The sequence below is a fragment of the Nannobrachium achirus genome (assembly GCF_963921795.1).
Source record: "Nannobrachium achirus genome assembly, chromosome: 1".
Classification (NCBI taxonomy): Eukaryota; Metazoa; Chordata; class Actinopteri; order Myctophiformes; family Myctophidae; genus Nannobrachium; species Nannobrachium achirus.
In genome coordinates this window covers 61,841,500-61,856,204 of record NC_137810.1, presented here as the reverse complement: position 1 = coordinate 61,856,204, position 14,705 = coordinate 61,841,500, and the positions used below count along the sequence as shown (strand labels likewise).

At 45.4% G+C, this 14,705-nt stretch overlaps 1 protein-coding gene across 1 annotated transcript in view; it reads left to right on the top strand.

Moving 5' to 3' along the window:
• Positions 1–694: 694 nt before the first annotated feature.
• The window catches only part of LOC308289225 (sec1 family domain-containing protein 2-like), a gene marked incomplete at its 5' end in the record, with an annotated part of 199,475 nt that continues 185,464 nt past the window's right edge, over positions 695–14,705 (top strand). Inside the window, 2 exons of the mRNA XM_080730851.1 lie at positions 695–703; positions 3,468–3,768. Of these exons, the coding sequence (XP_080586977.1) occupies positions 695–703; positions 3,468–3,768 (310 nt within the window). The remainder of the gene's footprint in view (positions 704–3,467; positions 3,769–14,705) is intronic.

Here is a 14,705-nt window from a genome sequence, read left to right as displayed (position 1 = left end):
CGCATTAGCTGGACGGAGCTTCCGGCGTCGCAGCCGAGTGTGATCTACAAGCTCACAACGGATGCATCTGCGACGCGACGTGAGCTTGTATGTCTGCTGTTAAACCGGAAGTGTGGTCCAAACAGGTCCAAATAATCTCCAGTAAACTCCCAAGGAAACAGGTGGATACAATAATTCTAGGCCTAAATGGGTTAAGTCCCGTTCGCACTGACTCGAGACGGGCAACGAGAACCAGTTTCCCTGCACTTTAGGCTGTGTGTCCACCGGAGATTTTTGTTTCCCCAGCTGAAACCTCAAGGCACTCTTCTAAAACGCCCAGCTGGCAAATATGACTGACATTTAAGGGCAGTTTGGAAGCCAAGCAATCTTTTTCTTTTCCAGCGGAGACGCCGGTTGTCAGGCAAACCACGCCAACCAAACGATTTTACAATTCAGGCGTTCACCAGACCCTCTCATCAAGAGAAACGTACAAGTGTGAAGTCAGAATCAGGGGTGTAGTAGTTGTCCCGATTTAAAATGAAGCAAACACAGAACTGAAAGTTCCTACAGTATGATCGGCAGCTAGTTGCGCTGTTCTGGCACCAGAAGCAACATGTTCTCCATAGAGCATCGCAGCGGAAGTGGTTTCCTGGGGTCACTTAATATTCCCCATTCATTTTCGCCATAGACTTTTACAAAAATATTTATAACAATTATGTTAAGCGTGAGTAATGGTGTCTGTATTCAACACACCATCGCCTCGCCTCGCAAAACGGAGGGAAAAAAAACAATGTGTCCCATTTTGACAATAGTATGAGTTCACTTTGACACGTTTCATGTCCATCCATGCATGGATCTGTTCAACTCTCTGACTTTTACCCTCTCTCTACAATGCTAAACTAGTAGTAGTAAACGCAATTATGAAGCGTTACAAATGAGGCGGCTCTCCCCTACATCAGTGTAGCCGAATTTAATATTCTTTGTTATGCTAAAGAAAACGACAAGCAACAAAACTTAATATTGAAATATTTCACTTCTAGTTATTATGTTGTCTTTGCTTGCTTTTCTACCTGTAGAATGGACCTAATCAGTGTGAATGTGCCGGGTTTAGCCATTGAAAACACTTAAAAACGTATATGCTGCTGGCCTCAGGGAAAGACACTCTGGTGGACACACAGCCTTAACCACTAAAAATCGTCACCGAAAATAGCTGATTTACGTCGCTCAAGAGCTTGTAGAATAGATGTTCTATTTGTGCTGAGCATTTGCCCCCAGAATAGGGATGCTAGGGTTCATGTGGTTAAACACTGCCCAAAAAGCTGTGTGGGTAACTGCCTCTCCAGTATTATACACTTAGAAAAAAACTACACAACAAAAATACGAATCATAATTCACATTCCTCTTCTTGGGTCAGAGAGGTGGAGAGCTTCTAAAATGAGTGAATGGAATGATAAACTAGCTCAGAGGGCCTGTAACTCAAACACCTGCTGTATGCTTGAAGTCAGTGAAATATTGTCCTTGTTTTATATTGTAGCAAGTCATTTATTTTGTGTATTTGTGTGTGCGTGCATTTGAGCATACACTGTACGTCCATGTTAAGGTTGCAACGGTATGAGATTTTTTAACACCGAAAATATCGTCTGTGTCAACACCGCGGTTATCGGTAACACCGTTTCAACCACCATTGCGTGTCTTGTCGTCTTGTGAGCACTCAGTAGCAGCCAATGCTACCTCAAGCTACAACAACAACAACCTTTCGACCATATTAAAAATTCAGCTTTGTAAAAAAGCACTGTGTTTTCTTGTTTGGCTAATCATTGTTTTTCCGCCTACTGCGCACTGTGACATTCTAAAGCTACAACTACCGGTAGTCTCCTGGAACGTGCCCTGCGAGTGGGTACGAAACATCATGCAGTCTGATGGGCTGTGCCTCGCCCCAGTGGATGATCCGTTGATTCTGAATCTGTTCTCGACACTCCCACACAAGGAACAGCTCCCGGCCTCCCGCGATTGAGAACCGTATATCCCATCGTTCATTTAACTCATTTTGTGCCCCAGAAATTAACGGATTAAAATGTCCAGTGTGCCTCTCGCTGGCTCCATAAACGGCCAGTCTCTTATTTTGAAGGCCAGAAGTCCATAGCTTAAACACTTCCGGTTTGACGTCATCGCGTCATTCACAGGAAGCGGTCATCGTCCACATGGTGTTGTGTAATGGCGGAACGGAGCTTTTCAACATGTGTTATATAAGCGAGCATCTACTGCCATCCTCGCTTTGAAAGTGTTGTTTGGAGATAATGGACATTAAAGATGAGATTCCCCGTCTGCCTCAATGTTATGGGATTACTATTTTGTGCTCGTGGATCCGTGATGATGATAAATCAGCGAGGGAGATCGTCTCGGGACCTTCCGCGCATGTACCCGGTAGGATAACCGCCGTTACAGTAATATATTACTTTTCGCGAGACATCTCGCGATCGGCACTGCGGACATCAAAGGGAATTTCGCGAGACATCTCGGGAAAGGCACTAAATGAGTTAAAAGAGCTGTTCAAAAGAGCGGAATCGTTGGCGAACGTCACATCTTTATCCCCGCCGCTTAATTAACGTCCATTAACTCATCTGCTGCCATTTAACAATACCTTCGTACTCCAATCCTGCCATGAGTCTCCATAGACTTCCATGTAATCAGTAGTGCACGGATAATGCACACCCATGCCTAGATCATGCACAACGTGTGTCCACATTGCTCACAGCTTTCAAACAAAAAAATCAGAATGGAAATCCTTTCAAACAAAAAAATCAGAATGGAAATCCGTTCAGGCATTCATGAGTTAACAGCCACTATGTTTTCCTATAATGTAAACAAAAATGGCTGCCATGCTTGAAAGATGGGGTTGCTATGGGGGTTAAACATGCGATTTCGCGATCGCTATCATGCCTACTAACGTTTTTGGGGTCCAAAAAAAATTTTGAAAAAAAATTTTTTTTGATTTTTTTTTTTTTTTTTTTTTTTTCAAAATGGCGGCCATTCTCGGGTTCCTCGGGCGTGGCAGGGTGGGACATCGGGAAATTCTCGGGTTCCTCGGGCTTGGCAGGGTATGAGTTAATAGCGTTAGCCCACAAAACAAACCGGTTATTACACACAGAGTGACCCTTCATCATCACACCGTGTTGCGAGTGCCTAAAGTGCCCGATCTACAAGCTCACAGCAGCTTGCATCTGCACGACTCTCAGCTCTGTGCACTGTGTGCAAGCCCGCGAGAAGTATTTACAGCACGTCAGTCAGACGGACCCAGGCAGGATCTACCAAGAATCGCATTTCATCAGTTTAATGGAAACAGGCTAAATTCCCTTTGCCTTAATACGCATTTCTGATAATTCGCTTCCCTAATTCGAATATATGTTTATGGAAACATGGCTATTGTGTCCCTCTCTCTGTGTAATTTCACCAAAACGGAACCGCGTGCGTGCTTGTGTGTGTTTCAGGCCCTGGGAGACTCTGACCTCCCCAGCGTGCTCCGGCAGCTGCTGACCCTGATGAGGTCCAGAGGAGGAGGCGCGGAGGAGGAGGAGGAGCAGAAGGAGGAGGAGCGGTGCGGCCCCGACGAGCTGCTCCTGCTGCTTGTCTACCTGTACTCCCTGGCCGGGGAGGCGCAGGCCTCCCAGGAGGAGGAGGAGGACGAGGAGGAGCAGGAGGTGGAGAGGCTGGAGACGGAGCTGGTGGCGGCGCTCGCCATGGTCATCAGCAGAGAGAGCACGCTCAGCCCCCTGGTGCAGAAACTCACCGGTACTACACACACACACACACACACACGCATGCGCGCGCACACATGCACACAGACGCACACACACTCACACACACGCATGCGCACACACATGCACACAGACACACACACACACACACACACACACACACATGCGCACACACATGCACACAGACACACACACACACACACACACACACACACACACACACACACACACACACACACACACACACACACACACACACATGCACACATGCACTCGAAAAAAATGGCATGCCCTGAGGCCACAGTGGCCTTAATGCCCTAGCAGCTGGCTGTACCACATTCTCCTCTGTCTTGTCAATATGTAGACACCAGTGTCTCTTTCTTGTCATGTAGTCACCAGTGTCTTTTGTTGAGTCCCCATTTTGAAACCAATCCAGTCTTTGATTTGTGCCGGGCTGAGCATGGATCAGATTGTAAATACCAATTTATTTATTTCACAGCAGATAATCTACATATTACATTTAAAATCATCCTTAACCCTTAAACTCAATTAAATTATTTCAATGGACTAAAATGTTGTTTTATTTGATGGCCTTCCTGCCCTGGCATTTGGCCTTTGTGCCCTCAACAAATGGACAACTCCAAAGGCCAAGTCGCCTTGCCCCTAAAATGACGAAATTCCATGCCTGGTCAGGGCTGAATTTTTAGTTGTTTTACCCTGTCTTCCACGTTGAGCCATCTTAGGCTAGCAAAATGTGTGGGAGAAACATGGGTCATGGGCCCCATGTCGAGAAGTAGTCGAATCAGTTTGTTTTGGGAGGTTTGGAGCCTTTGGAGCCTTTAGTGGCTTTTTGGTACCAGTAGGTGCAAGCGTAATCAAAGTGGGACTGAACGAGGGCCCCAGCAAGAGTCCTGAGGGCACTTTTGTTGTGGAAATTCTTCCCTCATTAGTGGGGTGTAGGACTGTAGGAGATACCCACGAGTCTTCTGTAGCATCTTCTCTCCATGCTCTGTATTCTCTTCTGCAGCTCTGCTGTAAGGGTCCCAAGTTTCACAAGCATATTGAAATATGGAGATGACAAGTGGGCGCAGTGGTCTCACCTTTGATGCCAGACTGATGTAATTGTCTTTCCACATACAGTGAGTTTTGCCAGGGCTGCAGTTGTTTGAGCAATTCTGGCAAGGACTTTCCGTTTGGAAGCTTGTAGATCTGTAGATCAGACTCTTTCACAGTTTTAATGGGGTTTAATGGGGTAAAAGCGGCCGTTATCCAGAAAGCATTTTTTGGAGCTGCCAATACCTGTCTGCCATGCACTGCCATGGTAAAGACGCGCTGGAGCCATCCTCTTCCCAAGCAGGCACGTGCACACATAGACATCAAAGGGGGCTTGGGCCCCTGCCCTTTTATCGTTCTGTAAAAAGTGCCCTTTCCAGACCATCAATGCAGTTTTTACTATGCAAATGCCCCCCTTTCCATGCCATACTTGAAGGCAGCATTCAAGAGAATTGCCTTGTCCAACTTTTCCTAAACTTGAATGCAGGCTCTTATGTTCAAAGAATTGCCCTCTCTGTGTAGAAATCCATGCCGTTACGCCACATCTTCAGTTTTGACTTGATTATGCTTAGTTCAGTGTGGTATCGCTTATCGAAAATAGCCGACCTCCAAGTTGTGAGCTTGGAGGTCGGCTATTTTCGATATTTTCAACCAAAAGGCCCTTTTAGACATTTAAGCCCTTTTAGACATTTGCAGAGACATTCTCTGCACGTCCCTGTTCCCAAGTAGACGTTCTTGGCGTCCATTATTCCGTGGCGGAGCGCCCTGAGAGCTTCTAGCGGCTCACTTGATCCTCCTGTCTGTGTTTGACAAGTCGCTCATTTACAACCTGACGCTGAGTCGTTGCCACGGCCGTGAAAAGTCCCTGGACGTGATATCCAACGCTCCCTATGGACACCCTGGACGTGATATCCAGCGCTCCTTATGGACATGGCCCCAATCAGGCGATTTGGAACCAAACCTCCAAATGAGTGAAGAATCCACTCAACAGAGGAATAACACGGATCCAAGTTCTCAGTCGCCATGGCTGATTTCAGTCATTTGGGTTCCATGTCTTCTATAGCAGTGGTTCTCAACCTGTGGGTCGGGACCCCCAGGGGGGTCCCCCAAATTATTTTGGAGGGTCCCCAGATGATTAACTTAATGTGCAACATTGTTTTCCCACTCAACAGTAAACAAACCGACATAACGTTTAAGTGTATAGAGGATATCTGCACATTTCTAAAGTTTTTTTCTAAAAGGTATTAAAAACGTTTTAATACCTCTGAAATGACAAATTAAACATTGGCCAAATTGTCAAATATTAGATGCAGAAATTGTGAAAATAGCCGATCACACCGTTGCGAGGCGTTGTGAGCATGTAGATCGGCTATTTTCACAATAGAACCTTGTGATACACAATGTAATGCTCTTAGTGCTCGTCAGGGGGGTGACCCCCAAAATGATTATTTTGGGGGTCACGGCCTGAAAAGCTTGAGAACCACTGTTCTATAGAAGCGAAAATAACCGATCTACAGTACAAGCTCTTAATGTGATGCTTGCAGATTGGCTATTTTTGGTTATTCTTTTAAGATTTAGTGGTCGAACTAGCAATTATGTTCAGAAACTTCTTCCATGACATCTAAATAGTCGAGGATATTTCATATAAAAAGCAAAAGTTAAAGCCTCAATCTGTGATGTCTTCACCTGGTTGCCAGTATATGTACTGTAGAACATCAGGAACAATATTACAAAAACATAATAATTTTACATATCGTCACTGTCAGAAAGAAAACTCGTATCTCCAAGTTTTGTATGAAGAAGCCCTGCTTCATCATACAAGGCTGTCGCACAGAAGTAGTGAAAACAGCTGATCTACAAGCACACAACGCCTCGCACCGCGAGGCGTTGTGTGCTTGTAGATCGGCTGTTTTCACTAGTTTAGATCGTTTTTAAAATGATAAATACAAAACGAGCGGTCTTTGACATACAAGGTTTCCACCCGACAACGACGATATGGTGTTAATTGTTTAGGAAACAGTGCTAGTGTGTCACAATTCTCACAAATCCCACATTAGGTCTTGGTCATTCAAACATTTTTAGTCGTAGGATTTAGTTTATTTTAATCCTTGCGTGTGTCCAGTGGTGTCTGGAGAAGTGGGTATACTCTGTATTACCCAAACATTTCAAAGTGGCCCTTGCTATAATGAAATGTCCTGTGATAAATACATACAAAGGTTAACTCTCAGAATCATAGACAAAAATAACAAATGTCCACTCTTGTCACTCACACAGTATTAGCAGGGAAACTTATTGGCGTCTGGTTTCTTAGAAGTACTGTAAGTGTTTGCAATGTCACTTGACTCCTGCTACAGTTTCATAATGGGCCCACACTGAAGCGACTTTTCTAGTTTCTAGTGCAACATCATCATAATTAAATCATCAACATGCTGCTGGTACTGCAAAGTAGTGCAGCAAACTTTAGCAGCATTTTAATACTTGTCTTTACCTAAGGTCAGGGACGTGCTGGGCCCCTGATTCAGCCTGGGAAAAAGAGTTTTAGAGGCCCTCATTGCGCGCTATAGAGAGAGATCTCTCTCTATAGCCCTGTTGCTACTCAAAGATTTGCCATTTTAAGATCATGACAAGTGACAAGCCAGTGGGCCAATTACATGAGTTATATTTCGTCGTTGTCGGGTGGAAACCTTGTACGTCCAAAACCGTTTGTTTTGTATTTATCATTTTAAAAATGATTTAAACTAGTGAAAACAGCCGATCTATACAAGCACACAACGCCTCGCACCGCGAGGCGTTGTGTGCTTGTAGATCTGCTGTTTTCATTACTTTTGTGCGACGGGCCGACGGCCTTGTATGATGAAGCAAAATGTACAAATTTGAAACTTGGAGATACAAGGTTTCTGCCCGACAGTGACGATTTACTTTGTTGGCCGCCCAGCCCCCAAAATGGAACGAAGGCCGACATTTTATTTTAAATTTTTTCCTAATGGCCGGCCTGGACCGGCCAGGAATGAACCGGCCGTTCAGGAGTTGTCCCGCTTTTCCCAATGGCCAGCACGTCCCTGCCTAAGGTTTATATGTTTTGTGTGTGCGCTGATGGGCTTTTGCTCATGCTTTGTTTTGAACCGTGTACAGCACTTTGGTCAGCTCCGCTTGTTTTGAATTCGCCTTATAAAACAAGTTCAGTTTGATTTGATTTGATTGCTTACATATGAGCTCGCTGGTGTTGCATTCGTGTCAATTCGCCTCAAATGTGACATATTTCCAACTACCACTCATTGCACATCAGACCAAATTGAAGGAACAACATCGTAAATTCACAAATGCACAAGGAAAACACGTAGCGTGTGGTTGTGCATAGTTGAGCTGCTTTGGCTCATCATCGGCTCGTCTGGTCATGTCTTTTGGGGCCAAGTTCTCAACTAGAAAAAGAAAAACCCCACCAAAAAAACAATAACAACAAGCCCATAAAATGATTAAAAAACAAAGTTGTAACGTGGCGTCATCATTCACTGGACACAGAGCCCTCCCCTCTGACACGCCCCTGTACGTGTCCAGACATTGTGAGACACGGAGAGAGAGACAGATAGCAGTGTTCCCACGGTCAGGAAATTAATGGAAATATTTTGAAATTAGAAAAATATTTTTTTCCAGTACTGGAAAAGTTTTGGAATTGATCAAGGGTCCTGGAAGGTCCTGGAAAAAAATAGCTATGCGTGCATTGTCTTTGGTTATTAATTTTGTTAATACCTCTGAAATGACAAATTAAACATTGGCCAAATTGTCAAATATTAGAGGCAGAAATTGTGAAAATAGCAGATCTACATGCTCACAACGCCTCGCGTTGCGAGGCGTTGTGAGCATGTAGATCTGCTATTTTCACAATAGAAACGTGTTATACAGAATTCTTCAACTCTTAGTGCTCGTCAGGGTGCCGGGTCTCCAGTTAAAATATGATTATTTCGGGGGTCACGGTCTGAAAAGGTTGAGAACCACTGGCATACACTACCTGTCTTTGGGCATTGCGCATAGGAGTAAGCGACTTGTTATTGAGCTGAATTATTGTTATATAGTCCTGGAAATTGGGTTAAATATTCTGGAAAAGTTTTGGAAATTAATTGGTAAAAATGTGTGGGAACCCTGAGATAGCCTGGTTCCAGACACTGAATCGCTAGCCACGCCCCTTTAAAAATATGTTTTGGCGATCCACGGGTCTGGTGACTCTCTCATAGACCTTATTCACACCGCGGCCATCTTGAATCACATGACCACATCGGGTGGCAGCCTGCATTACAAACCATTGTGAACAATGGAGAGATGGTCCCAAAATATGAGTTCTGTTCAACCAATTTCTTTTGACCAAATTGACAAATGGGCAGATGAATACATCAACATCCCCAAAAGGATTAAATAGAAGGGCTACAGTAACTGGATTGATTAAATCCACGGAAATGATATTCAAGGTAAGTTTGTACAAAGACTTGCTATCTGTGCAGTGCTTGCTCCGCCATCACATTAACTATTTGTTGTTAAATTGTTCCTGATTAATATGCCAAAATCACGATACAGTAATATGATGGCAGAGCATTCATAGATACTGTAGCAAGTCTTTACACAGAGTAACATTGCAACCTAACTACCATGAATATTGTGGATGTGGATTCTTTTTAATCTTTTGGGGATGTTGATGTTGATGTCGATTTGATGTCAATTTGGTCAAAAGAAATTTGCTGAACAGAACTCTTATTTTGGGACCATCGCTCCATTGTTTACAATGGTTTGTAACGCAGGCTGCCACCCGATGTGGTCATGTGAGCCAAGATGGCCGCGGTGTGAATAAGGTCTATTGAAGAGGCTTTCCTCGGTTGAAAATCCGTACGGCGAATCATCGTCGCTTCGACTCGATGACGTCGGGGCTTTTGAGCAGCGTGGGTGGGGTTTTCCCAGAACTCATGTGCTATTCCAAGTAACCCAGCGCCGTACCGCACATTCCCAAACACAAACACTGCGTCGCCCGCCACGGTAACATGCGATCGTATCGATCTCGCTATGAAACATCAGTAGCAGACATGTTTTGTTGTGTTTGATTACTAGTTTGTAGCGCTCCTATTCTGCCTGTTTGTTTGGTTAGCAAGTAGCAAGCAACAGGCTAGTAGCCAGCCACACAACAACAATAACAACCACGCCATCTGCTTTGCTACTGTTGTGATTGGTCAGGCAGTGAACCAGTCGCAGGAGACTATCTCTTTTTCAACGCCCATCCCAGAAACGTGTGTACGGAAGGGCTTTCAGACTGAATAATGGAGTGAAACGAAAGATGTCAATTCAGGCGGAGTGCCAGGCTAAGAGAAAGAGGGTGCGGTCAGCACTCTGGACCATGATCATTCCCCCTCGCTACGCTAGGCACTCGTTCCCAGAGAGAGAGAGAGGGAGAGAGAGAGAGAGAGAGGAAGAGAGACAGACTGGGTTAGAGAGCTGAGGCACTGATTGTTTATCTTCTATGTCTCTGTCTCTTTTCCGTGTGTGTGTGTGTGTGTGTGTGTGTGTGTGTGTGTGTGTGTGTGTGTGTGTGTGTGTGTGTGTGTGTGTGTGTGTGTGTGTGTGTGTGTGTGTGTGTGTGTGTGTGTGTGTGTGTGTGTGTGTGTGTGTGTGTGTGTGTCTGCAAGCATGTCTAGGTTACTTCATACTTAGTCGCGCGGCAGTGTCGACATGCAGGAAACGGCAGATCTACAAGCTTGCAGCGTGCCACAGCGTGGCGCGTCGAGAGCTTGTACGTCTTTCATTTTCGGTGCGCGGCACGGCGCACAGCCCAGTGTAAATAAGGCACTAGTGGCAGGAGGATTCTGTCAGAGACCTCACACCCCATCCCTCCATCTGGTCTCTCCAGACACACACACACGCACGCACACACACACCCACACACACACACACACACACACACACACACACACACACACACACACACACACACCCTCCGCCAAGTCACATGGTAACAAATACACAAGCACTGGACTGTGGGAATGTCAGAACTTGAGAGTGTGAGAGAGAGAGAAAGAGACAGAAAGAGAGAGAGAGAGAGATACTTTGACCTGATTCACCTGTAGACACTGTGGGTTCTCAAAGTGTGGGGTCCTGACTCCTTGATGGGGTTCCCAATAAATAAGGGTCCATTTGGTTTCGATATTTTTTGACAAGACCTGACTAGACTAAAAGAATTTCAGAGGACCACAGATATTTCTTTTATCTGTGGCAGATTTTTCTTTTAATCTGTATCTACCATCCACTTTGAATGGAAAAATATCTGGAGAAAGAGATTTTTTTTTATCTGTTATCTGGCCCAGTGGGAATGGGCCTTTAATCTGCATTATTCAAAAGACTAAGACTAAATCTAAGTCTAAGACTAATGGCTGTAAATAACACTGGTAATGAATTTAAAGCCAAATACATCTTTTATCTTTACATTTGAGAATGGCACTCATCTGTTCTTTTCAGATCTTGTTGGTTTTGCACAGAGAGTAGCAGACAGTGTCAGATGTGATTGATACTGTTACTATATCATTTGTAGAGCAGAGATGTACCTGGCAGTGGCACGGTGGCATACACTAGGCCAGGGGTTTTCAAAGTGGGTGACGGGGCACCCTGGGGTGCCGCGACGGCAGTCCAGGGGTGCCGCGAGATCATTTGATAATATTTGGAATTTATCTGGACACTTGAAAAAAATATTTAGTATCATTTAAGTACAAAGTTATTTTCAGTCAGTTCTAACCAAAATGGCTATTATCTCAACGTTTTCCTCTCAACATAATCACTCAAATATCCTAACTATCAGGCAGAAACCTCTGTCGCACAAAACTAGTGAAAACAGCCGATCTACAAGCACACAACGCCTCGCATCGCGAGGCGTTGTGTGCTTGTAGATCGGCTGTTTTCACTATTTTAGTACATTTTATAGATGGCAAATGCAAAAACGAACGGTTTTGGACATACAAGGTTTCCACCCGACAATGACGATATGCTATAAATATAAGGTGCTGGGAGTGAAAATTATAATGTAGGGGTGCCTCGGATTAAAAAAATATTTATGGGGTGCCCTGAGACAAAAAAGTTTAGGAACCCCTGCACTAGGCATATGCATATTGATACCTTTTTTTTTTATGGATTAACAGTTTTCAAATAGTACACTGGTGTGATTATACAATGGTGCTAAAAGGATAACACAAATAGCCCTAAGGGCTTGTTTCCATTGTGGCCCTGTGTATTCAGTGAATGGAGAAACGTGCCGGTCTCCATTCTGGAGCTCAAGGTCAGTGCGTCTGCCGTTGATGAATTGACCCTGACCGCATCCCACTGCACTGTACTGTACCTCCCATAGTAATAGCTGGTCTAACCTTGAGCGCACACACACACACACACACACACACACACACACACACACACACACACACACACACACACACACACACACACACACACACTTCCCCATAATTAGAGCCGTTTTTAGTTTGGCCCTTCCCTTACCTTAGCACACACCCTGAAATAATACACCGCACAATGTTAGGGTTCTGCAGTTCATATCGCACACACACACGTGCGTGCGCACGCACGTACACACACACACACACACACACACACACACACACACACACACACACACACACACACACTGTACATATACACACAGTACAGCAGGGGTTTGGCACTCTGTGTTTTTCTTTCTCCCTTGTTCCTCTCTATCTTTCTCTCTCTCTCTCTCTCTCTCTCTCTCTCTCTCTCTCTCTCTCTCTCTCTCTCTCTCTCTCTCTCTCTCTCTTTTTATCCATCTCTTTCATTTTCCTTCACTAATTCTCTCTTTCTCCAGTACCCTCCTCTCTCTCTTTCCTTCACGTTCTCTCTCTTCAGACGGATTCATACATAGTTGGATGCCAGTGTCGTGCACCGACACCGTAGCCGATCTACAAACTCACAGGCTTTTAGCTGGATTTGTAAATCGGCTATTTTCGCTGCACGAGTAATGACGTATATAAAGTCTTTGTCCCTCTCTCTCTCTCTCTCTCTCTCTCTCTTTCTCTCTCCCGCGCTCGCCCTCTTCTCTCTTTCCTTCTCCGCGTTGTGTTTTTTCCGGCCTTGGCCTGGGTTTCTTTTGTGAGGCTGTTGATGAGATCCCTGACATGTATCTCATTTAGTTTGACTCGCTTCCACAGATAAATATCGTGAAAATAGCTGATTTACAAGCTCACAACGCCTCGCAAAGCGAAAGCGAGGCGTTGCGTGCTTCGTTCTTATATTATTTGACAAATTGGTCACTGTTTGTAGATTACTTTTGATGCAGTAATTTTCTTTTTTCTTTTCGTTCTTCAAAAACCTCTTAAAAGTCCATAAATTGTCACTTTACTGTCATCTGAGGGCAGATCTACAAGCTCACAGCGCAGCACCGAGTGCAGTGCCGCGAGCTTGTAGTAGATCTGCTATTTTTGGCAAATGGTGACTCCTGGGGGTCCTGACCCACAAGTTGAGAACCAGTGCTCTAGTTGGCCTGTGTATGGCAGTGAGGCGCGGGGCCTCTTGGCAGGCAGGGGGGGGGGGGGGGGGGGGTCAGAGAGATGTGGCTCATGTTAAAAAGCTGACTCTGTTATAAACACTTCACTGCAAATTAGTCTGCCGTCGGCAGCCAGGTGTGTCTGAAATCCAGAGGAAAAAGAATGGGTGTGTGTGTGCGTGTGTGTGTGTGTGTGTGTGTGCACTCTCCCTGCAGGAACGCAGCGCGCTCATTAAGGTTTTTGGGTGTTTGGGTGTGTATGTGCGTGCTTGTGTGTCTGTGTGTGCCGATAGTGTGTTCTTTTGCGTGCGTCCTTAATTGTGTGTCTGTTCCGGGCATGTGTGTGTGTGTGTGTGTGTGTGTGTGTGTGTGTGTGTGTGTGTGTGTGTGTGTGTGTGTGTGTGTGTGTGTGTGTGTGTGTGTGTGTGTGTGTGTGTGTGTAGTTGATGATCTTGGGTTTCTATGTGTGTTGGCACATTATGTACGTGCGTGTGTGTGTGTGTGTGTGTGTGTGTGTAGTTGGGTGTTTCTATGGCTACAGATGAATACCTCGGTGGGGGTAACATGAGGCGGGGGGGTCGGTCTCTGTCTGAGTCCGTAGCACAACATTGATTGTGACATCGTGCTCAATTAAAGAGCTCAAATAGGAACCAGACGCACAGCCAAGAGCCTGCGCTGCCTGAGAAACTATGTTTTTACAAATCCTTCTACTCTGCATGCCTCCCCCCCCCCCCCAACACACACACACACACACACACACACACACACACACACACACACACACACACACACACACACACACACACACACACACACACACACACACACACACACAACCACGCACGCGCGCAAGCATACAATACATGCACCCCCAGAACCACGGTAGCAAATTTAAGCGGCCGGCCCCTACTGGCCAAAGCTGGAACAGCATGCGGGGTGGTGAACTACATGCACGAGCGTAAGAGCGCGCCGCTGGGGTCTGCCATAGGGTTCAATGGACGTATTGCCGTGAAATCCGACGGCACGGAGATTCGATGAGATATTTTCAAGCTCACTGAAATTATAACATGCCGCTGTTCAGCTATGAGAGCGGAGACGCACGAACACACACACACACACACACACACACACACACACACACACACACACACACACACACACACACACACACACACACACACACACACACAAACACACAAACAAAAAGACACAAATCTAGGTCAAACCAATTTCTGCCACAGCCACAGCTGGTCTGACTCTGGACTCGCTAGTTAGCCTAATAACTGACCAGCTCTGCTCTGGTCAGTTGAGACAATTCCCCCACAATGCACCTGAATTCAGCTACTTCCGCATGCTTCAAAACACCACTGAGCAACTTGCATTGA